The following is a 25,243-nucleotide window of genomic DNA, read 5'->3' on the forward strand; positions in this document are numbered from 1 at the left end:
TGAAGGTTTGTGGCCATTTTTGGCGATGTGTGACCCTGCTGCCAAACTTTTCACGCCTCGCATACTTCAACGGATTGAGCTGAAATTCGCCGTGTCCACTCAGGACACCATAGGGAATAGACGCATTCCAAAACTCTTACAAAAGTCTGACGGTGTGGCCGGGGCGTGGCCTCAAAGTTTGACCATTTCTGAGGACACAGAAAGTCTCTATAACTTCTTCGTTTTCTGTCCGATCTGTACGAAATGTCACATGTATGATCAGAGTCTGACCCTAAACACATCTATACAACAATATTGAGGCTTTGATAGAGCGCCACCTACTGGCTACACAAAATGTTGTGTTTTCATAGGTTTTTCTGCCTGCCCCCCTGGCCTGTTTTGAGTAGGGTCATGAAAATTGGTACACATGTGTATCACCCCAAGATGCACAAAAAAGTCTCTTGGACCCCCCCTCCAAACCCAACAGGAAGTCCGCAATTTTGAAATTTCTGTTAATTTTTGGCGATTTGTGACCCTGCTGCAAAACTTTTCACGCCTCGCATACTTCATCCAAATGAGCTAAAACTCACTGTGTCCACTCAGGACACCATAGGGAATAGACGCATTCCAAAACTCTTACAAAAGTCTGACGGTGTGGCGGGGGCGTGGCCTCAAAGTTGACCATTCGCCATTACAAAGGAAGTCACTGTATTTATTGCCCTAATGCGTAGCCCCGCTGGCCAGTTTGACACAGGATCACAAGAATTAGCACATATGTGTATCACCCCAAGTTGCACAAAAAAGTCTCTTGGACCCCCTCTCCAAACCCAACAGGAAGTCCACCATTTTGACATTTTTTTGTAATTTTTACCGTTTTCTGACCCTGCTATAAAACTTTTCGTGCCTCGCATACTTCATGCAATTCAGCTGAAATTCACTGTGTCCACTCAGGACACCATAGGGAATAGACGCATTCCAAAACTCTTTCAAAAGTATTACCGTGTGGCGGGGGAGTGGCCTCAAAGTTGACCATTCGCCATTACAAAGGAACTCGCTGTGTTTTATGCAGTACTACCCATATACTTTATGCAATGTGGACAAAATCTTACAGTACTGCCATGGAGCCGAGTCTAAACAGATATATATGCTAATAGGATGATACGGTCATAGCGCCACCTACTGGTAGCAGGAAAGTTTGGTTGTAAACATGTGTTTGTTGTATATCTGTGGAAATGAGAGGAGGAGAGCATAGCACAGGAGAGCATAGGAGACGAGAGCATAGGAGAGAAGACTGCGATGACCCCGCGGATCGCAAGGTGCGCGAGGGCCCGCAATGCTGCTTGCAGCTTTAATTTTTTTTTTTTTTCCCCCTCCGAGATCGCATTTTTGGAGGCCTTAACATGCCCAAAAACTCACCAAACTTGGTAGAAAAATTCATTCGCCCGAAAAATTTTGAAATTTGCTGACTTTTGAAATGCACATATAAAAATGGCTCTATAGCGCCCCCAACGCGTAGCCCCTCTGGCCGGTTTGACACAGGATTATGAAAATTGGCACACATATGTATCACCTCAAGACGCACAAAAAAGTCTCTTGGACCCCCCCTCCAAACCCAACAGGAAGTCCGCCATTTGAAGGTTTGTGGCCATTTTTGGCGATGTGTGACCCTGCTGCCAAACTTTTCACGCCTCGCATACTTCAACGGATTGAGCTGAAATTCGCCGTGTCCACTCAGGACACCATAGGGAATAGACGCATTCCAAAACTCTTACAAAAGTCTGACGGTGTGGCCGGGGCGTGGCCTCAAAGTTTTACCATTTCTGAGGACACAGAAAGTCTCTATAACTTCTTCGTTTTCTGTCCGATCTGTACGAAATGTCACATGTATGATCAGAGTCTGACCCTAAGCACATCTATACAACAATATTGAGGCTTTGACAGAGCGCCACCTACTGGCTACACAAAATGTTGTGTTTTCATAGGTTTTTCTGCCTGCCCCCCTGGCCTGTTTTGAGTAGGGTCATGAAAATTGGTACACATGTGTATCACCCCAAGATGCACAAAAAAGTCTCTTGGACCCCCCCTCCAAACCCAACAGGAAGTCCGCAATTTTGAAATTTCTGTTAATTTTTGGCGATTTGTGACCCTCCTACAAAACTTTTCACGCCTCGCATACTTCATCCAAATGAGCTAAAACTCACTGTGTCCACTCAGGACACCATAGGGAATAGACGCATTCCAAAACTCTTACAAAAGTCTGACGGTGTGGCGGGGGCGTGGCCTCAAAGTTGACCATTCGCCATTACAAAGGAACTCGCTGTGTTTTATGCAGTACTACCCATATACTTTATGCAATGTGGACAAAATCTTACAGTACTGCCATGGAGCCGAGTCTAAACAGATATATATGCTAATAGGATGATACGGTCATAGCGCCACCTACTGGTAGCAGGAAAGTTTGGTTGTAAACATGTGTTTGTTGTATATCTGTGGAAATGAGAGGAGGAGAGCATAGCACAGGAGAGTATAGGAGACGAGAGCATAGGAGAGAAGACTGCGATGACCCCGCGGATCGCAAGGTGCGCGAGGGCCCGCAATGCTGCTTGCAGCTTTAATTGTTTTTGTTCCTACAAACTAAAACTTAGTGGAGCTGACAGAGAAAAATCCACAAAAACAGCTCTTTGCACAGCAAAATAAAAAATGAATTAGCACACCCCAAATGGTTCAACAAAGCTGTGCACACTCTTAACAGCTGGATCTAATACAACCACTGTACCAAGCGTTCAGATAAAGCACAGAAAAAACCGGGTTGACCTTCAAGGCAACTATAATGAAGAACTGCGGAGCCTAGTGACACTATTATTTTGAGGACATGCACAAGGTGAGGCATCGCTGCAAGCTGATACGACGTAATTAAGACATTCACAAATCTGGCAACCCAGCAGGGTGGAAAGCACATTGCTGAGACACAGCTCCGTCCTCTAACTACTGATCTGGCAACTGGCAGCATCGTCCTGTAATTAGCTGTGACATGCATATAAGAACCACACAGAGATGGCGTGTGTGATGAGCAAACAAAGGATGGTACCGTATGACAAAAATACTAACATCAAGAACGACTGTGAGCTCTCCCAATCCTCTCCCTCTGCGGTGTTCTATCCAGTCTGGTTTTACTCATCCATCAGTCTGGCTCCTGCTGCATTTCTATGACTATTTTGATATTTTCTGTTTATTTGTGACGGCTTCCAGCCTGCTCAGCCATCTTCCGTTGTCTGTCAATGCCCCTCTGTGCATGTCTGCTGCATCATTCTGCATCACACAGGCTGAGTGGGGATGTTAACCTACATAACCCCTAGTCATCAATTTTGTATATAGTTGATGCATTATGATGCATGGATCTCTATGGATGGCGTGGTCTTCCCCACTAGGGATGTGAGCGGTGCCGTGTCAGACACACACACATGTGCGCACACACACACACACAGTATAAATCAGAGCTGTAGCAGGCGTTCGCTGACATAAGCCCCCCAGCAAAAACACACACAAACAGCAATGCAGCCTATTCAGAGGCAGAGAAACATGGGGAAAGGCTGCACAGGCTGAGTGGGGATGTTAACATTTCAGCACAGACACTGGATGGGGTGAATAAAGAAATAAATGGAACGGATAATTAAAAGAAGAAGGGAGAAATACACAGACCTTGTATGGAATACCGGTTTGATTCCGAATGGAAAATAAATTGCCTGATACAGACACATTGAAACCTTCTGAACCGATACCGTCAGTCAGCTGTAAAGATGTTTGACAGTGTGGTTATGAGCAGCAGACACCATCAGTTTATCAGACTGGAAGTACTAAGGAAAAGAGCATCTACAGTAAACATGATGAATGGGTGTGTTTATGGCAGAGGGTGCACGCAAGACGCATGGTATTTGTCAATTCATGATTTTGTGTTGTTGCTGTAATTGAGGGCATTAGTCACATCACAGTTGTGAGTCAGTGAGTCAAAGGTAGGGCCTGAGGGGTGGCCTGTAGGCCTCTCCACCCCCCACCCACGGGGCGCAGCTGGCTGCTTGTACTGGTGTAGGAAACTGTGTAGCTTCAGCAATGCTCATGATCAGCCTACACAGCGCCTACAGATACAATCATGCTCACATTAAATGTTTCCATTTTCTGTCTTCATTAGCTGTTTTATATACGATGTACTCCATGACATCACCTGTTGGTTAGATTCTATTCAAAATTGAACAAAGAGATGGAACATGAGCTGAGTTACCGTGTATAAGATTATATCTGCTGTAAGATTGGACCTTTTAACATGGAGGTCTAGGTGATGAACCTGCTTGTGGAGCCAGCCTCAAGTGACCCACTGCACGTCTGATATATATATTCACTTGTGTGTATAGGGAGGGGGACGGAGTACCTCCAGCTTTTTGATGAATGAGATAAGGTCAAGGAGGTTGGGTGTTAACAATCTAATTCATCTTCTGCGATTCCAAATGTCCCATAAAGCCTTAATGATTTTTGGATGTGGTGATTGGAGGAGCCCCATAATGTGTTAGACTGGATGAAGCCGCTCTTGAATGGCTCTTGCAGCCTGTCTGGTGACATTATCATCCTGCAGTATATGGGAGCACTGTGAGGGGAAGGCACTCACATCACTGTGTGCAGCTAATGCTGTAAACACACTCTAATGTACCTCAGCTGCTGTACAATCATGTAGAGCAATCATCACATCTAATGTTTTGCACTAGATGGCTGACTGTATCATGCCAGATCTAAAATCACATTTAACATCTGCCAACACTGAGCATCCAAAGATCAGTCTATAAGTATTTAGATAAGTGATTCATCACACTACACTTTGTTTCCATCCCAGGATTTATACCTGATTTAAGAACTTGGATATCTGCACTTTCTTAATGGAAGTTATGCCGTAGATACCTGGGTACCAAACCCTGAATATGCAATTTATCATTTCACAGAGGTGTTGTTTCTATTCAAATGTAACCTTTACTTTGATAAAGTGAAATGATAAAGGTCAGATATCTGATAAAACTAAGACAACACTAGAGGAGGCTGGATTCAGATGTGGTACAGAGGGAGCCTGGAGGATGACCTGCATCAATGTCAACACACAGGAGACCACTGACAAGATCCATGATGTGATCTTAATAGATGGATGAATATCTCCCAGGACATGCCTATGCACTCTCTACTCTCCCAATGACCCAGGTGTCCGCTCACTGGGCCCTGAGAAGTCCTTGAGCCTGATGAGAAGTGAATGTGGTGCAACATCTCAGGGGACATTTCTGAGGTGGATCCCAAGAGATGTCTTCCTGTTTCTTCTCATTTCTCCCACCCCCAGACTACTATATTCAAGATCAAGGTACAGCTCAGTGGCTGATATTTTGACAGTGTTGTCATTCCTCTGGACCACTTCCTGGTGCTCCACTGGACTAAGTGTGTCAATGTAGGAAAAATAAACATGTTCTAAAACTGTTATTGTTATTGTATCTTGGGCTTAGTGTTGTTACCCTCCCACCCTTTCTTCCTTTCATCCTCTTTGTCTGTACAGGACTCAGCACCTCTGCCTTTATTCTCCATGCTCTGAAGGCTGAATGCTGATAGAGTGATTATACTACACATTAGCACTAACTCAAGATCAACACATGGGGGTCTTATAAATCATACTTTTACGGAGGTCTCTCCATGTTAGCAGCAAACCGATCAAGGTCATGGTCCTCTCCTGACTGGGTCTCCAGCTCACTAAATGAATGGAGCCTTACTGATGCATAATAGAAGCATGGAATATATCTCTAATAGTTATCTATGGCATCAACCCTGCAGAGAGCAAAGGGAGGGAAAGTGATGAAAGGGGGAAGTAATGGCAGCTTGCCTAAGAGGAAAGACACAAATTCTATTAGGACCTAAATTTAAACCGGAGCTCTTTTACTCGGTTTCTCTCTGTCTCTCGATCCCTTTCTTTTTTCACACATGCACACTCCACTCGCAGAAAATTGTGAAGAAGAAAAGAACTCAAGTGATGAAACAACCGGGACTTTCTCAAATGAGGACACATTTCGGAAGGTTAATCAATTTTTTTTTTTGCTATGAAACTTGGGTAACAATGCCAGATCTTAGCCTTTCACATCATTCTGCAAGGAAAGGAAAGTGAGAGAAATGGAGTGACTTCCCTGCCAAAATACCTTCTTCAATGAAGACATTTTACATATATCTGCATACAAACAAGACAATTCAACAATTTGCATTTTCAGCTCAATGGGCGAGAAATAAATCTCCAAGAAAAATATCCATACAAGCAGCCACATTAAATCAACATCCTGTCTTTCATTGAGTTCTTTCTGAGTAAGTGGGGTGCTCCATCATCTCCTGTTCCCTGTGTCGACATTGACTATCTTTGTTCTTCCATATATCACTTGCTCGCCAAACCCTCAACATGATCCTTTCTATCAGCATATAAGAAGTGAGTGGGCACATTTTGATCTCAGACAAGCAGAATAATCAAACTTGATGTAATAATTTAACTGCACAAAAACAATGAAAGGCAACTAAACACGGCTGTTGTTGAACAGAAGATTTCATCAGGTTCTGCTGAGTTTAGTGTGGTATCCGGTGCAGCTTCCTGCTTTTCAAGACAAACTTAAATACAACGTGCCAGCGAGATGTGTCTCCTGCTGTCCAGTGTGTGGGCTGTGTACCACCACGCAGGGAAGAACTCCTGCCAACAAACAAATGTTCTTCTTTATGTCAGGAGTATTCCACTTTCATTACTCACAGACTGCGTTTCCCCATGCTCCATAACAAAATCTCTTCTGAATGAGCAGATCAGAAGCATGTAAAAACACAGATTTGTATGCACACACTCACTAGGAAGCAGCACAGGAACCAGGTGCCATGCACTTTAACTCATTATCATGAAAATCGATATCTTGCTGTTGAGATTATATGAATCTGATGAGGCTTCCTAATTAAATCTCTTCTCAGGCCAGCCTTGTGTTATTTCTCTCAGACCAGTCAAAATCTACAGTGGAGAAGACCATTATGAACTTGGCATGATGTCACTGCTGCAGTGATTATCGTGCTAAAAGAGTGTGTAATTATTAACATGCAGGCACAAACATAACAACTCCAGAACCACATGATCGCCCAATTAAGAGCCTATTTTTGACATTCACTATGTTTAAATGGCCTACAGTGCTGCCCACACAGAAATGTGGGGCCTTTTATTCATCAAAGCATTAAAACCTGGCAGACAAAGGTAAGTGAATACATAATTTCTAGCACTGAAAGAACCACAACTTTCAACTGCTTTTTCTCACTGATGAATCAGTAAGACCGAGCGAGGAGAAGTGGAATGGGACTCCATTCAAGTTAATAAAGATGTAATTTGTCCCATCAGGTCTAACAGGAAGACCAGGGAGATGTCAATCAAGCCCAGTCTGTGTGAGGTGAGATGTAATCAGGTAAAAAAATTACCTGTGTGGATGTAGTGCACAAGTCTTTTATCCTAAAAAGTGGATGTGGATATTAGTTCAGTAGATATGTACATCTTCATACTTGAACAGCACAACATTTTGATGGTAATACTTTAATATTTTAAAACGCAGGTGTGTGTGTGTGTGTGGGAGGGTAGAATACAACATGTACAACACAAGTAGACTATCCATAATAATGTTTTTGTGAATTCATGATCACAAAGCACCCGAGCTTCAAAAATTAAGTTGGATTAAAGGTAGGGTAGCAGGAAAACTCAGTGAGAGTCAGCCAGATTTCAAAAGTAAACACACGCCCCTTTCTCTCACCCCGAAGCCACGCCTCCAATCACATGGAAGCATTACCTGAAGATGAGCTGCGGTCGTCGACCATTATGCACGTACCTCTCTGGTGCGTGCAGAGCAGGAAGAGAGTGACAACCATACTCCGCGCAGGGATTGATGATGATGATTATTCTTCGTTTTAATGAGAAACTGCCGAACTAATTGGTTGCTATTGGATTGTAAAGAGAAGTTACACTAATTTAACAAAAAGTGCATCAGAATGAAATCTCCTACCCTACCTTTAGGTAAAAAAAATACTGCAGTTCCTCAAATGGCCACTTGATGGTAGCACTGAAAGAAAGTGAATCTTAAAAATCTCCATCTTAAAATGTCCATTATGCATGTGACCATGTCACTATTATGCAGAAGTAGGAATGTGATTATACCATATCAGGTCAGATCAGTATAGTTGCAGTCTAAAACCTTAACAGTAGATGTCACTAAAGCGTACACATGGATTCTTTAAAAGTATGAATAAAATGTAATAATTAGCTTCAAGTGAACCTGCTTAAACTGACGTGTGCAGATACAATATATAAAATGTATCTAGTGCTATTGATTTAATACATTTTAGTTTACATAGTTAACATGAATCAGCTCAATTTTTTTTAAAAAGATAGGTCTACAAACTAATCAATACTTTAAAAAAAACTGAAAACAAAGATATAAGAACGTACAAATTGGTTTAAGCATCAAAATGTAATATATAGGCTACTGGTTGTTAAAAAATATAACGACATGTTTTCTTTTTAGCCTACATTTTAATAACAATTTTAATTTACCAAATTTGTTGTGTTAAAATGGTATTTGCTAAAATGTTTTTTTTCGCTAAAGGAATAGACTATCAAACAGCTGATCATCTTTGATCGCCTGTTTCCCGTCTGTATTCTTGTCGGTTTAAATCTCCCTCTCTCTCCGATGCAACTTCCGCTTTTGGCACCATTCACAGCGCCGTCACTCTCATTTTTTCATCGAGAGCTTATACGGCAGCTTGAGGCGGGGAGGTAAACTTTTGGCAATATCGGAGTGAAGGTTTATAGTCGTGAATGCCAAAGTATCGGCACGTCTTGTTCGTCAATGTTCATCACAGTCCGGCGCAGCGAGAAATAAGTGCGGCCAGCACGGAGGGGGAGAGGCACCGAAGATAGGCTCCCGATATGAAATGAATATGCACAGAGACGATTCCGTCAAGCAGATCTGTCGCTTTCTGCTACTCGACTGCTGAGGAATAAAATACCAACCACCATAATAATAACAACAACAACAACAACAACAAAAGAACCGAGCGACTTGCAGCGCACCAAACAAGAGAGGAGCCGAGAGGAGAGGACTGCTGTGCGGGGGGACGCAAAGGGACTCGATCTGCATGTGAGACCGCTGGTCCACGCACACCGGAGGCAAGCGATGCAGCCTGCGAGCAAGCTCCTGACTCTGACTCTCCTCATCTTCATGGGCACAGAACTCACCCAAGTAGGTTTTTTTTTCAACGCCATTTTTTCCAGCTCTTGTATTAAAAGCTAGAACCATCAGTTAATTGGCTCCAGATCCGTGGAGAGATTACCCGGTTACCTCGTGTAAAAAACCCCGTTGAATTAGCCCTCTAGCCCGTCTAAACAGATTAACGGGTGGGATTACATGATGTGAATACATTGTGCTTGACGGGCGCGGATACATCCAGCAGAGCCCCGTTCAGTGTATAGCCTATGAATGGGGAGGGTAAAAACGATTGCATGATCGGTCAGTTTCCTCATCAGCAAATGGTCCCATTAATCAGCTGCAGCGCTTCACTGGTACAATATGTTGCTTTCTTTCAAAATAAGGCCACTATTGCTGCTGCTGCTGCTGCTGCTGCTCTTTACTGGTGTAAATCAGGGCTCCACAAGCAAATGCAGTGTCTCGCTGAAGGTGTTTTGAGCATGCTCAATGACCACGATGTGCTGAGAGTGTGTGAAGGAAAAAAAGAAGATTTTGGTCCAACAATGTGAAGCCACTCAGTGCCAATAAAATGCATATGTGCGATTCTTCTACTGTGGTGTTAAAAGCCCATTTGCATCAACACATACAGTAGTTATCGTTGCATTCATTTGTTGCCTTTATAAATGATCACAAACACTATGCTGTAGCCCTGAGAACAGACTGAGGGAGTGAGTTTATTTACTGCCAGGCCCTGCCTGCCACCACTGGACTTAAGGATTTGATGATTTAATTGCCCTTGCTTGAGAACAAAGTCATATTTTATGAGCTTATGTGAATCCAATTGTGGCTGGTAATTGGAGAGACAAAAAAAATCAAATGTGGCACAGAGGTACTATCAATAAATTAATACATGCCTTCCACTATGTCCGTGATATACTCCAAGTGACAAACTCAATAAAATGTGTTGGAAGTAGGTTGCTGTCGGCCCTGATATGCAATGTGTTAGAACAATATTGGGTGTAATACTGCTCTGACAGAAATATGCCAGCAATTGATTTGGTCAAATTTATGAGAAATGTCAGTGTGCTGATTTTTTTTATTCAGGGAGCAACAGCTTGCTTTTGACATTCATGTGAAATTTTGATTTGTAATTTGATCAAAGCTATAACCTTACAGGCACTGGAGGGAATTTATCTCCATTTTTTATATATAAATATATATGAGGCAGCAATCTGAACCGGACACATGCTATAGTACAGCTGCAGAGAGTGCACAAAAATGCTGACACAATTGAACAATGAGGCTATTTGCACAGATTGATGGAAGCCATCAGTCAGAGAGGGGGAGAGTGGAAAAGCGAGCTGCTGGTTTCTCTTAGTGGCTTTTCATGACAGTCAGTGTTGGAGTCCTGTGTGCGCTGCAGGTCAGGGCCCAGTGACAGTCTCTCTCTCTGTGTGATGGCCTGAGGGTGTGTGTCATCTGGTTGAAGGTAAGTCGATATTAGTCCAGTCTTATGTGTTCGCTCACTTCCAGGAGAACAAGAAAGACAAGATACACCGACAGGCTCTATTTATACGTGCCCTGCACCAGTGGGAACACCAGGCCTCTCCGCATCTTATCGGTGCATGCTTGAAACAAAAAGTGAGAGGTGTATCTAGACGCAAAAAAAGTCTTTTATTGCCAGATTACTCATCAGAAAAAAAGCCACCCAAGCAATATCGACCTCTGGTTCTCAACAATAACGCCTTCTTAATGACCACATTAACCACCTTGATTTAAACTGCTCTGAACAGTGTGGGATTCTTTTCTTAGCATCTGGCCAAGGAAGCCGGGAGGTGGCTGATTAGTGGCGCCCTCTCCTCTTTAATTCTACCCACATTCATTCACCTCTATCCCCTCCGCTGAAGGCTTCTGCCCAGGCATTCACACGGAGAAGAATAGTAAGCAGCCAGAGCGGCATCTGTTTCTCACCTAGTGGCTCCCCCCATGGCTGCAGGCCCACATCCTAAAGCATCACACCTGACATAACAGATGGTACTGCTATAGAGCCACCCCTCTGACACCACTATATACCATAGCTAATCCTGGAAAAACATGTGCGTGCGGTTACAAATGTATTTCCTGCTCATGAATGTGTGGATTGCAGCAATCTTATAGCATCTTTTACATAAAAATCTACTACCTCCATGCTGCTCGGGTGTAAAGCAATGAGAACACTTTGAAACTGGATTTTTTTTATGTATGAAACAACAAAAAACAAATGTTTTAAAAAATCTGGTTTTATGTGAGAAACTGAGCTGAATAGGAATATGCGTGGTGTGATTGGCAGTCAGGGTTGAAGCTATTTATTATTCAGAATGGTGGAAGCGAGGGAGAAAAGAGAGGGAGAGAGAGAGAGAGCAGAAGAAGAGTAGGTGGAGGTATACGGTGCGTTTTGTAGAGCACTTGCAGCCTGGAAATGTGATTTTTCACTGCTTTATGAACACTTACAACACTAGATATGGGATGTGACAGCGTGGTTAGCCAACTGTACACATACAATATAAACAGCTGCTCACTATGAGCCATATCCCTGTAAACATGCTGTTTTTTTATCAATGTATAAAATGTGATTATTGAGGTATGTCTACACCTCAGATGTCAATTGGTATCTTACATGAAACATGGCACAATAGAAACTAATTTGAGCAACACCTTTTTGTGACACAGGCTTTTTATTACACTGTACACCTGATCATTGTGCAAATTCCTCTATTGTGTCTGCACATTTGAGACCTTATAAAAACATGTTCAATTCACAAATGTCTTTACTCGTAATAAAAAGTCTGAATGTTTCATTAGAAGGTCCTTGACTTTTGTTTGGGGTCTTTGGACATTTGAAACCTGTGTCGTTAGAGACCCCTGCTGTGCTCTACTGAACTGCACCCTATTAAACAAGGCTAGACAGGAGTGGTCAGTATGGTGGTGAGCTGACCTCTGCCAATACTTCGCTTTAACATGTGCAGCCATCATCACTGTGAGCTTTCACATCAAAGGTCATAAGCAAAGTGGGAGAAAGGGAGAGAGAGAGAGAGAGAGAGAGAGAGAGAGAGCGAGAGATGAGTTAGAGGGAATATGGAGGACAAGTGCAGCTCAAACTTCCATCTTTCAGTTTACCAGAAAAATGCATTATGGGGCTGACAGAAATAGCTGTGGGGTCGCAGCCACTCTTGCTATTCTGGGGTCCTCATGCATCATGCAGTGTTTAACCCATGGGCTAAAGCATTGAATGGGGCTTTTGATGTTGACCTCGGCTCTATAAAAACGTGTGAGGCTACTTCTAAAAATCACCTAAAGTTAAAATAAATAATCAATGCCAAAAATAGGCACCAATAACAGAATGTGGAAAGTGCAGCTAAAATGTTCCCATGGCTAAAAACTAGTGTCTGAAATTAAAAATACTTACAAAAAGAAACTTTTTTTTCCATTTATGATACTTTTACAGTGAGTATTTGTTTCATATTTTGCCGCTTTGTTTGCATTATAAAATCCATCCTCTGTTGATTTCAGCAACACCAAAATCAGCTACACGATGGCGCCAGAGCCACACAAATTAAAAAGCTGCTCCTTTGTTCGTGATGGAGGCAGCCAGTATCCCATCAATAAAACATACTCTGAGCCCTACAAGCTCTTTGCCATTGCAATGCGACATCCTGCGTGATTCTTCTGACATGTGGGCTGTGCAGTCACGCACTGCAGTGATTGTTAAATGGCATGCTTTGCCATGCATGATTGAATGAAGGAGGTACGTTCATACACGCCAAAGAGCCTTTCTTTGCTTTTGGGGCAAGTGGAGAAAGAAATGTCATTGTCTACTATAAATACTCCCACAGCATCATTGTCGGCCGACCTCAGTCGCACTGCTCATTGTCATCACCCCCCCCCCCCCCCCCCCCCCCCCCGGGGGACAGTTGGCGTCGGGCGGCTATGGGCACACTCCCAGATATTACCGTGAACGGACACCAACCTGGCTGACATCATTGCGTCTGGCTATATAGACAGATCCGTAGTACCTCCTCCTTTCTCCTCACATCCATTTGGAGCCGCCTGTGTGTGTAGTCAGTGGCACTTAATCACAGAGCGCACCAAGGCAGGAGGCGGATCGACGGGCGTGAACGAAATAGTAACGGTGAACCGGAGAGGCAGCAGTTCTACGGGACAACGCGGAAAGAGGAGCTATCCAGAGGACGCGTCCAGCCGCTGCTCTCGTTTTCTAACCATTTTCCATCTTTTCCACTGGATCACAGCAGTGTAGCAGTTTTATCTCTGTCCCGACCTTTCCCCGTTTCGGTCTTATCTCTGTCGCGTCGTCGCCAGTGCTTCCTTGGAGATGTCCAGAAAAAGACCAACCGAGCCGGAGTCCCGGGTGAAACCTCAAGCTTCTCTGGGCACCATAACTCGCCTTCCCTGTTTCTCTCCGGAGTCCGTAGAATGAAGACGGCTTAAATAAAGTCCAAGCAGAGCGCAAAGATGTCTGTACCTTTGCTGAAGATCGGTGTCGTGCTGAGCACCATGGCGATGATTACCAACTGGATGTCGCAGACCCTCCCCTCTCTGGTGGGGCTCAATACCACCAAGCTCACGGCGGCACAGGGAGGGTATCCAGACCGGAGCACGGGAGTAAGTTTCACTTATGTCCTGCGGCTGATTGACTTTTTTTTTCCTGAATGAATGTTGAAAGATAAAATTCAATCTAAAGGCGGGCAACATGTGAGCGCGCACGACTGAGTGGTTCATAATTTAGAGTAGAATTTCTTTAAACGCCGTGCGCCCGCAGAAGGAGAAGACTTGGAGAGGCATCACAGGTTCTGGTGTTTGATGTCGCTCCAGCCGCCACACGGCTGCTGCCTCTGCTGATATAAGTATCCTGCAAAGTTATTCTTTCTGATGTTGATGCAAATAAGAGATCCGAAGTCGGAAAATTAGGGAATTGACGCGATGAATGGCAAAGCAGCCTTATAGTCTATTTTCCCCTGACACAGCGGGAGTCCTCATTCTTCTTTTTGCGGTGCGTGTGTGAATGAGAGGGGCGCGCAATAGAGTCAAAATGCAGCCTTTCTCCGGCTGGAGCTGATTCTGTGCCAGAATGGGATTAGGAAGCAATAAAATCTGAAGTGTAGATGTTGAAAGGAAATTCTACATAATTAATAATGCCAAGGTGTGCAGTGAATTCATGGTCACTTCAAATTTTAGAGGATAATATTTGCAACACCTTCAGTTCTTCATGTCTTGATGTGTGTGGTTTTACTGACGGGTGCTCGATAGTCTCTTTGTCTTGTCAGCACATCCTTGGCTAGAAAAATGCAGCTGACTGTCACTGTGATTGCTCCTTTTGGATCTTTTGAAGTCCCTCCTCCTTACTAATTGAAACACCCAGCAGCAGCACTTCTATCCAGTGATTCTCCTCTGGCTTAAAAATGTGATGAACATTTTTCTCAAAGTCACCCCATCATCCTTATCATCTGATCTGCAGCAGAACACCGTCCTGATGTAATGATCCTCACACTCACATATGTAAAGATATAAATACTCAAAACCTTCACACACACACCCAACCCCATTGACTAATGTGAGGAGCATCAGTTGTTCCCATTGGCTGCATTTTCCCTTTGTGTGGCTTTAAAATATACAGTATGATAGTGCAAAATGGGTGGAGCCTGATGGTTTGTGGTGTCCAGATGATGATAAATAGGCTACAGCTTCAGCACAAAGCACGTACAAAAAGGGCAAATAGCAACAAAGTGGCCAGAGGTGTGTTTTTGTCTGGTAAAGTGTCAACCTTTTCTCCTTTAGTTTTAGCTATTTTTCTTTAAGCTCTCATATTTTTCTGCCAGCTTCACCGTTCACCTCTTCCCCCCCCCCCCCTCTATTTATGCACTCTCTTTGTATGCAGGTTTTGCCAGCAAACCCAGAGGAATCGTGGCAGGTGTACAGTTCAGCCCAGGATAGTGAGGGAAGGTGTGTCTGCACTGTGGTGGCGCCCCAGCAGTCCATGTGCTCACGGGATGCCCGCACCAAACAACTGAGGCAGCTGCTGGAGAAGGTAATTATCAGGTTAACTCCTCAGCAGCAACACTATGTCCATAACCACCTTTACACACAAACACAAAGACGTGTCCTAACGCGCACACACAGGCATACCAGTGTTTGTGGTCTTCCAATCACTCCTCTGCCCGTTGGACAAGAATAGAAATCATGCTCTAATGAGCTCCCTGGAAACTCAAGGCATCATGGGAGGCAGCTATACACTGACTCTCTGTGAGTTTCTATTGTACGGCATACATCCAAAGCAACATGTCTAGTGATACAACCCGGCTCAACACCCATAGACGGCAAGCTTAGACAACCTTTAAGCATATTTATGAAAGATGGAGATAATCCAAAATAATGCAAATGAGCTGATTCACATAAGCAGCCATCCTCGCACAGATCTCTCTCAAATAAACATAAGATGAGCCAAGATTATGGAGTTTCTGGACCAAAACAGTTTTGGAGAAAACAAATGTCTTAACAGTATGCATTCTACACTTGCACCATGTGTCTGAGGCCCCTGACTAGTTGGCCTGATGTCATAGTTTGTGAATCACTGCAAGATGAATGCCAAGCCAACAACAACATATTGAAAGCCTGTTGCATTTCTCTCTGCACCTCACGCTCCAATTACGCCACAAGAGATGAGAGATGTATTTAATTACCCGGGATGATGTGTTCTTTATGGTGTCCCAGGTCCAGAACATGACCCAGTCCATCCAGGTGCTGGACCAGCGCACCCAGAGGGACCTGCAGTACGTTGAGAAGATGGAGGTTCAGCTCCGTGGTCTGGAGACCAAGTTCAGGCAGGTGGAGGAGAACCACAAGCAGAACATCGCCAAGCAATACAAGGTACGGAGCCGCTTCGTGAGCCATTGACCCGACCGCCATTCCTTCAGAGTAGCTCATTATGTATAGACTTGCCCATTTTCCATTGAGGTGATGATTCAGAGTTACCTAAACCACCATATTGCACACCTATAAATTCTATAATGCATGCATAAATAAGAAGGAAATGGCTTCATAAACCCAGCTGCTAGAATTCATGTCATCATCCCAAGTCAATAGAAGAAGCTTGTTTTGCATATGGGGCTGGGTATTTCTGAAACCTAATCACCAAAGGTCCTTTCAAAATTGCTAACATGCTAACAAAGTGCTAATTATTTTCACAGTGAATTACTTGTGTATAACATGTCAGGAAGTATTGAAACTTATCAAGATGATGTCATCAGATTACACTCTTTAACACTGTACAACAGAACCAAAGAAAAATCCCTATACATTGTGAGATATTCTATTTATATTATATAGACAAAATATAGCTAGTTACCTTGTTAACATACTAAACAGACATGACATGGTCAGGTCCAGGTTGAGTTCAGCAAAGAATCTTGCCCTTATTTATTAAATTTATTCAATAAACTAGTTCACAACTAAACACAACTTTAGTCCATATTACCATCACACCTGCTGTGACGTATACATGGCAGCATGTACTGTAGCCAGTGCTGAGAATATCATAAACACAGGAGTTGGAGATCACTTTAGTTGCCAAACTATGAGATGACACTGTTTCTAAATTACCCTAAATATCTTTTTTTCTGCCTTATTTCCTTTAAAAAAGTGTCATATACTAACTCAATCTTTTTTGTTTAATCTGTCATGTTATATTTAAGAAATCTCCATAATTAAGAAGCTTGACCCAAAGCAGTTTACTACCCAGCCCTGTTTGCAGTCTCTCTCTGAAGTGTACCTTCATTGTCACCATTAGCAGCTTTGTGTGTTCATCCAAACCACAGTGATACATTTGTGCGACCCTATCATATCTGCATGCTCATAAACCTTATTCAGTGCATGCGTGCAATCCTCTGTAACATGTTTTAAGTGCATATACTAAGTGTGTGTGCGTTTGTTTGTTTGTTTGTGTGTCTGTTAGATAGGTTAGCAAGCCGTAGCCCCTGTCAACAGTTTGTCATTTTCTTGCTTGCAGGGCTAACTTTAAGACATGTAAAGAGAGCCACAGGGAAGAAGAGGCAGGTCAATTCCAGATATCCTGAACTGGGCCACAGTACTGAGAGCATTTTGGGCGTCAAACAGTTAATTTACCTTTAGCACCATTAAGACTAAGAAACCCCCCCACCCCTCTCCCAAACCAACCCACCACTGATCTCTTCCTGCATGTTACTGCTGTCAAAGTTTTCCATTTAAAAGCTTTTTTCAAACGTAAATACATTATTATTATTATTATTATTATTATTATTATTATTATTATTATTATTATTATTATTAATTGCTGTTATTCATTTTATTTTATTTTGGCTTTTGTCTATGCATATTTGGTTACTCAACAAATCTATACGTAAAACTATAGACGTAAAATTCGAGACACTTTGTTGTGTGTGACATGTAAAAGCATGTAACCCTTAATACGATGTTGCATTTTAAACGATGATGACCAATAAAGAGCTTTCCCAATTGTTGTCGGTGTATCGAGGGCTTGCTTTTTAAACGGCTGGTCACTGTCGGGACGGAGCCACCTGCTCTGCTTGTCCAGTGGGTGGAGAATATATTTCTGGTTTGTTTGCTCAGACACACACCTGCACAGACAAAAGCACAGCTGTTCACACACTAACACTGCACAATGGACACAAACAGGGGGTCGTCATATCAGTGAAGAGGCAGGTTAGAGTTAGAGTAGTCAGGACCAGATAGGTGTTTTTTTTCTTTTCTTTTCTTTTCTTTTCTGGACAGCGGGTCTTCCTTTTTGTCGAGCATGACACTCAACCGAGCTTATTCTAATCCTTTCAGGCCATAAAAGCGAAAATGGAGGAGCTTAGACCGTTGATACCAGTGTTGGAGGAGTACAAAGCCGATGCCAAATTGGTATTGCAGTTTAAGGAGGAGGTCCAGAATCTGACGTCAGTTCTAAGCGAACTTCAGGAGGAGATGGGGGCCTATGACTACGAGGAGCTCCACAACAGAGTGTCAAATCTTGAGGAGAGACTCCGAGCATGCATGCAAAAATTAGGTAGGCACAGAAAGTTGTTGGCACACACTTTGCTTCAAACATGTGCATGCACAAACACTCCTACTCATATGCAGTATGTTGTGACTGGCCAGAAAGAGATCCTAAGGCACATGATGTGACAGGATCATAGCACTCATACTTTGCAATATACACACTCACAAGTCACATTTTATGGTCTTAGTTTGCATGTATTAGCCTTCAAATGCACTTCATTGTTGGTTTATTGTTTCCATGTCAGAATAAGCCAACAATGAAGTCCATCTGAGCACAAATACACAAAGTAATGACTTAAAATCCTCAATTTTTGCAACGCTCTGCTTTAAATTTGTGGAAATATAAAGCAAGAAACCTGAATAAATCTAGCGTAGTGTCACACAAACTAACCATACCTGATTGAAGAGATAGATTTCTGAAACACATAATTAGACGACATGCACGGATGGACAGCATTCAGATGAATAAGAGCTGATGTGCTTTCAGCTTGCAAGTCCCAATCTTATCTTTGCTCTTAGCCCCTGTCTCAGTCTATTCACACCTCTGTCACAGCCCATGGTGCTAATAGATGCACACCCACACTACAGTGACTAAGATATATTACAAGAGCAGAGACACTTACATGCAGCACATCACGGGTATATTGTGTCCCAGTTTCAAATTATTCACTGTGCAAGATGACAGAAGAAATTGGAAAAAGCTTTCAGTTACAATGTTCTTTTTTGTAAAGCCAACTGTGATATGAGTTACATTGAATAAGTAGAGAGCAGGAAACAGATATTTCTAATCTCTTTCCACCAGTTGCTTTTGGTGTGATTTATGCAAACACACAGTTCTCTCACTGGCAACCTCCACCAGCGTGGAGTAGGAGTTTGCTCCTTGTTTTCACTCCCAGTTCAGTGCACATGTCACTCTTCACATCTGTGGTCAGGCTGCCAAAGATAGGAGAGAGGGAGATCTGCGGGAGTTACTTAGAGTGTGTGAGCAAGATCAGATGAGATAAAGGCAAGGCCACTCAGCGAGAGACTGGCACAGGCAGAACAGAGGGGTGGCTTTTTTTCTTTCATCTTCACACGATTGCAGAGGCACTCATGCATAGTGCACACAAATACACTCCACTGCACTCCTGTTACTGAGATTAAACTCACGAAGGTCACTTGCCAAATTTGCATCAGGAGAACAACAACTCTGGGGAAAAAAAATGGAGAGGGCAGGGGAAATTCAAGTACTGAATAAATAGATAGAGCGAGAGGAGAAACTGATAGAAGGTGAAATTGGGGAAGGAGGAAGAGAGTGATAAAGTGAAGACGAGCAGGAAAAGTGAAAGAGAGTAACCAGGGTCCCCACAGAGCTGTCCTTCAAGCTGTTTTGTGCCTGAGAGACAAACAGCCTGACGCCTGCTAGGACACAATGGCCATCGATCAAGAGGACATGCCAGCTTGCTGGGCAATAATCAAAAAAATAAATCACCCTGTGCTGTACCCCAGCAATGTGGAGCCACAGAGAGCTGCAGGCAAATTCAGCCACTGCATTCCCAAATAATGATGAATGGAGCAGGGAGGTCACTGTATTTCTTGTGTGTGTGCTTGTGTGTGATTCTGGCTATAATTCCCCAAAACAAGGTATAAAACACAGTGGACAGTTTAGGTATCAAAAATGATTGACCTATTAAGTATTATCCTAATTTAATCTGATGTTCAGAAGCTTTAATCAGATGGAGATTACATTTAAACTCCTCCCACTCACTTCAAAGAACAGAAAACACTGGCCAAATCTGAACAGTTAAAGTTGTGTTCATATAGGCCTGCTTGTCTCAGGAGATGAGTGTTGATTCTATATCTAAATCCGTTTTATTCAAGGCTAAGGGCTGGTGGTGGGGATTTTTTTCTAGCTCCAGCGCCCATTAGGTTTTTTTTTTATTTGCTTTGCCATGTGCTTCAGTCTAGGCAAATTCAGGCCAAAAGGGGATTAGACCCCTTGTGCATCTCCAGACTGCAGCCTAACCATCAAGGGCTCCCGCAGCCTCCTGCAAAAAGCAAGTGCCATCTAAAGATAGAGGCATGATTAGAGAAAAGAAATAAATAAATCAATGGCCAATGTATTAATGTGGTCTCTAATCCCACTGAGGGTTATATAAGGGACTCAACCCCCACTAGGAAGAGTAGTCACTGCTCATGTGACCATGGCCACGACATATGCTGCACATGAACGCTCCGACACGTACGTAAAAGTGCAATCATGAGAGTGAAAGAGTGAGACGTGTTATACATCAGGTTTTTATGACTACAAGGTGACGTGACATTTCACAACAATGAAGAGAGAGATGCAACACAGGGGTTACGCTCACAGAGAGAGATGCTAATGAAAACCTAAAACGAGCCGTCGTCACAGTCGCACCCATTAAATTAGCTTATCACAACGACTCATTACATTCATGCCATAAAATTAACCAATCAAGATCATCTAATCGACCTTTGTCTCTCTGAAGTGTTGTCTAGAAAAACAGCCTAAACGAATGGATGCAGGCCGAGCATCAATTGTTAGAGTCATGTCTGTGCTGATTAGAAAGGGTACATTAGCCTGACCGTCTCTGTCAGGAGGGACACGGAGCCCAGTGTTAGATTTGTCAAATTCACATTAACACCTCAATCAACACTAATTAACACTACAGCAGCTTACAAGTAGCACGCAGGAGGAGAATACACAGCGGCTCTTCCTTTTGCTATTCTCCCACTCTCTCACACATCCACACACACACAGAGTAAAACAGGCATTAGCATGTGTGAAATGAATAATAAGCACAGAGACAGCCAGAGCCGGACATCAACTCCCTCCATCCTTTAGGCAATTTTATTTGGATTTAAAGTAAATGAAAATGTAGCCCTTGCAGCAGATTTTGAATTAGTCCAAACACCCAAACCAGTTTAGATGTTCCCATCTCAATTCTTTCCCCGCAGCGTGCGGCAAACTGACGGGCATCAGTGACCCCATCACCATCAAGACGTCTGGATCCAGGTTTGGCTCCTGGATGACTGACCCTCTGGCTCCAGAAGGAGATACTCGGGTATGTATGACTGCAAAGATTATGCATCTCCTCCTGATATGATACTGTATTAATTATTGAGCAGGGCTGGGTATCAAATCTCAGATCAAGCTGTGTTCATAGGACCAAGTATCAAATGTCAGTTTGCTGTTGCTCCTCACTGATCATCTCATCTGACAAACCTGGTATGACTGATGTATTACCACTTATCACATCTTCAAGATTGCTAGTTTAAAGCTGCTATATAGTATTTTTATTTATGGACACTCATACATCTTTGATTACCAAGGGCAGCTCTTTTTCTCAGCTATTTATCAGATATAGATGGTGAAAACAGTGAAGCTACCACCCAGTGAAGAGCCAGATAATCCCCCTACAAATCTGTCTAGCATCATGCCGTTGTTTGTGATGACACACATGCTTTGAACTGTTACACACATATCAGGGTATGACACCAGGCTAGACAGAAGAAGGTGCACTGTATGTCCTAAGCTGTGGTGAACAGAGAATACATGAAACATAATTGCCTATTTTCTCAGTCTTTTGCGATAGTCATCTGAGCTTTAAACTGTTAACAAAATAAAGTAGTTATTTGAATATGTCAGCGTGTTTATGGAATTAAAATGAGCTGCAGCCATACATTAGTTTACAAGCACACACTTGAGAGGAAAATGAACACCTACCTTTAATCTCCATTGGGGAATGAGTGCCTGACTATCCTGAACGTTATAGTAGAAACCAGTTATAAGTAATGACAGTCTGTACTAAAGTGGTCACTCTGAATTGATTGTTTGATTGCACCTGATTAGCCCCTTTGCTTCTGTTAGCTCAGGGAAGTGGTCGTCCCTCATTGTTAGACATTAGACATTAAACTGTCCGGGGTATATGTAAATATGGTTTTAACTAGAAGAGAAGGGGATAGAATTAAAGTTTATTTATTTATTTGTCTGCTAAGCGTTGAACTTTATGTGAAACAAAGCTCTCAATGTCACATGGGAGGAGAAGGGATAAAAGCACGCAGGGCGGCAGCTTTGTAAATTTACAGTTTCCTGCTGAACTGTTTTGACAACACAGGCTGCATAATATTCATATATTAAAAACTTCTTGTAAGCAGGGGTGAGACTTACTGCTGACTAAGATTATATTTAGCATACTGTAAGGCAACTTTTTTTGTTGAAACTAATACATTTTGAAGAGAACACATGAAAGATGTGCTGCATTGTCAAAGGGCAGAAGAGGAAGACTGAGTGTAACTGACGAGAGCAGACAGGCCTGCTCCACTTCTTTTTATCTCTTGGTTTTCTTTCTCTTGGTCCCACGGAGACCTGCTTCCTTGATGTGAATCATTTTTTAAGTCAATCACAGCAGCACATGGAGCCCAGGTAGGTGAAGGGCTTCAGGTGCATCAGTCCCTACTGAGACTGAGGAAGGATTGGAGCCTCCCAGTGGCTCCGGAACGAGAGCTTTTCTGCCCACCACTACAGGGGCCAGCGGGAAGCTGGGACGAAGCAGCTGAGCCGGGCCTTTTATGTGGAATGATGGGCATTATCCCTGCGGGGCCTGGCGCCTGCCACCCTGTGGCTGTCATCCTGGTTGTTTGTATTCAGAAGCTGCAGGATCTCAGCTTCGTCTGCTCCTTGAGGAAGTCTCAGCGTTAACTTAATTGGGATGCTTGTTGACAGTGTGATTTGATTTATTCTGTGTGTGATCTGCATGCAAGATTCTGATAAGGCAGATTATGAGCACTGTGTTTTCTCATGATTCTTCTCCCTCTTTCTTGTCGTAATGTGCAGGTCTGGTATATGGATGGTTACCATAACAACCGCTTCGTGCGCGAGTACAAGTCTATGCACGACTTCATGAACTCAGACAACTTCACGTCCCACCGGTTGCCCCACCCGTGGTCAGGAACCGGTCAGGTGGTCTACAACGGCTCTATTTACTTCAACAAGTTCCAAAGCCATGTCATCATCAAGTTCGACTTCCGCACTTCCTCCATCAGCAAGTCCCGGCAGCTTGACTACGCTGGTTTCAATAACGCCTACCATTATGCCTGGGGAGGCCATTCAGATATTGACCTGATGGTGGACGAGGGAGGCCTGTGGGCCATCTACGCCACCAACCAGAATGCTGGAAATATTGTCATCAGCAAGCTGAACCCCAATACTTTGCAGATCATCAAGAGCTGGACCACCAACCACCCAAAAAGGAGTGCCGGTGAGTCTTTTATGATCTGCGGCACGTTGTACGTTACCAATGGCTACTCAGGAGGCACCAAAGTCTACTACGCTTACTCCACCAACTCCTCAACTTATGAGTACATCGACATTGCCTTCCAGAATAAGTACTCACATATCTCCATGCTGGACTACAACCCGCGTGACCGTGCACTCTATGCTTGGAACAATGGCCACCAGGTCCTCTACAACGTCACGCTATTCCACGTCATCCGCTCAGAGGAACTGTAACCGTGGAGATGGATAACTGCATAAATAGATCTCGTCTGTGTAGAAATTTCACTATATCCAAAAATATATCTCAAAGAAAAGACTTTATGGGGAGACCATTCTATTTATAATATTAAATAACTACAGAGAGACTGCATCAACAGTGAATGCAAAGTGGACTGAATGTGCATATGAAAAAAAAATATATCAAATTGAAGGGTTTCATTCCAAAATGTTACATATTGATTACGCAAAAAATGCTATGAAATATCAAAGATGATTGTTACAAAATAAAACAAAACAGTTTTGTAAATAAAGGTTGCAATATGACTTTTTTCTTCTTAGTAGACTTTATTTTAATAGCCGCCATTGTTTTTGTTAGAGGTATTTTATTCTGGAATGAAACTCTTTAATTGTTTGCCGTATAGAAAAATGATTGTAAAAGTAGATCATATATCAGCTGTAAAAGAATAACAACAGATGCCAAAAAAGAAAAAAAAACATCACGCCTTTTTTATATGATGGAAAAAAATCAACCTAAGCTCATTCCAACGGCTCCAGTTCTTCTGCAGGAATCCTCCCAGCTGGACTTTTCTTTGGGTCAGTGGGGGTCCAGGAAACAAAGACTGTTGTTAATAAACTGTTGTTGGATCCCCGGTGTCACATGGACATAAAAAAAAAAAAGTAAAAATGGGAGGTCAGTCTAGTGAGGAGACTGAAGATAGCCAAACGGATGCAGTGTGTCATAATGTTTTTATCAATAACAGTAGCAAATCAAAAGTCTGTAGAAACAATAACAACATCCACAAAAAGACCTGAAGGCACTGACTGTTGACAGCGCTGTTGTTTGAGATGATTTGTTTTTTTTCCGTGTTGGTGACTATGTGTGAAAAAGGCCTTCTTTGCATGAGTGTTTTCTATCACTCCGGTCTGCTTTCCTGAATGTCTTTTGCTGTATGATACAAAAAAAAGAAAAGAAAAGAAAAAAAGAGGTTGGGTTGGGCGGGGGGGGGGGGGGGGGGGGGGGGGGGTGTTTGGCGGTTATTACCTTTGGGATTTGAGGATTTGCAACGATATTTACTTTCTTTTCCTGCCTCTTTCTGTTTAGTTTTTGTTATATTTATTTCTATTTCTTTGTGTTGCATTTTATTTTTCAAATGTTCTTGTATCACTGTAACTGTTGGCACCAGTTCTGCCTACTCTGTGTTTGTTTATTTGGACTGCGTGGGAGGAATCTATCCAGCTCACGTCTTTCTGAAGAAGAAAAAAAAATAACAGAATGTATCATGTATTGTATCCTGGGAGCCCAGTCCTCCTATCTTCAATTCACATCATGCGCCTGTAGTAAGGAGAGTTTTTTTTAGAGGATAATTCTGTCTCATGTCATTTATCCCCCCCCCTCTGCTAGTGAAGGATAATGCTGTTT

At 42.9% G+C, this 25,243-nt stretch overlaps 1 protein-coding gene across 2 annotated transcripts; it reads left to right on the forward strand.

Moving 5' to 3' along the window:
- Window positions 1-8,763: 8,763 nt before the first annotated feature.
- On the forward strand, window positions 8,764-24,798 carry olfm1b (olfactomedin 1b). Of its 2 annotated transcripts, none has more exons than XM_028418399.1 (6): window positions 8,764-9,290; window positions 15,169-15,318; window positions 16,002-16,157; window positions 18,114-18,333; window positions 21,285-21,391; window positions 23,164-24,798. In XM_028418399.1, exons 1-6 carry the CDS (start codon window positions 9,225-9,227, stop codon window positions 23,836-23,838), a joined length of 1,374 nt encoding a protein of 457 aa, XP_028274200.1. In that variant the 5' UTR covers window positions 8,764-9,224; the 3' UTR covers window positions 23,839-24,798. The 2 variants fall into 2 exon arrangements, with proteins under 2 accessions (XP_028274200.1, XP_028274198.1); XM_028418397.1 differs by lacking the exon at window positions 8,764-9,290 and adding an exon at window positions 13,358-13,895.
- The last annotated feature ends 445 nt before the right edge of the window (window positions 24,799-25,243 follow it).

Source organism: Parambassis ranga, chromosome 12 (genome assembly GCF_900634625.1).
Source record: "Parambassis ranga chromosome 12, fParRan2.1, whole genome shotgun sequence".
In the NCBI taxonomy this organism is placed as follows: domain Eukaryota; kingdom Metazoa; phylum Chordata; class Actinopteri; family Ambassidae; genus Parambassis; species Parambassis ranga.

What these genes read in the sequence shown, in the direction of transcription:
- olfm1b (XM_028418397.1), top strand. Translation starts at nt 13,746, where the DNA reads ATGTCTGTACCTTTGCTGAAGATCGGTGTCGTGCTGAGCACCATGGCG. An exon ending in ACATCGCCAAGCAATACAAG is followed by an intron (nt 16,158 to 18,113) that starts GTACGGAGCCGC and finishes TAATCCTTTCAG; the next exon opens with GCCATAAAAGCGAAAATGGA. An exon ending in CTCCAGAAGGAGATACTCGG is followed by an intron (nt 21,392 to 23,163) that starts GTATGTATGACT and finishes CGTAATGTGCAG; the next exon opens with GTCTGGTATATGGATGGTTA.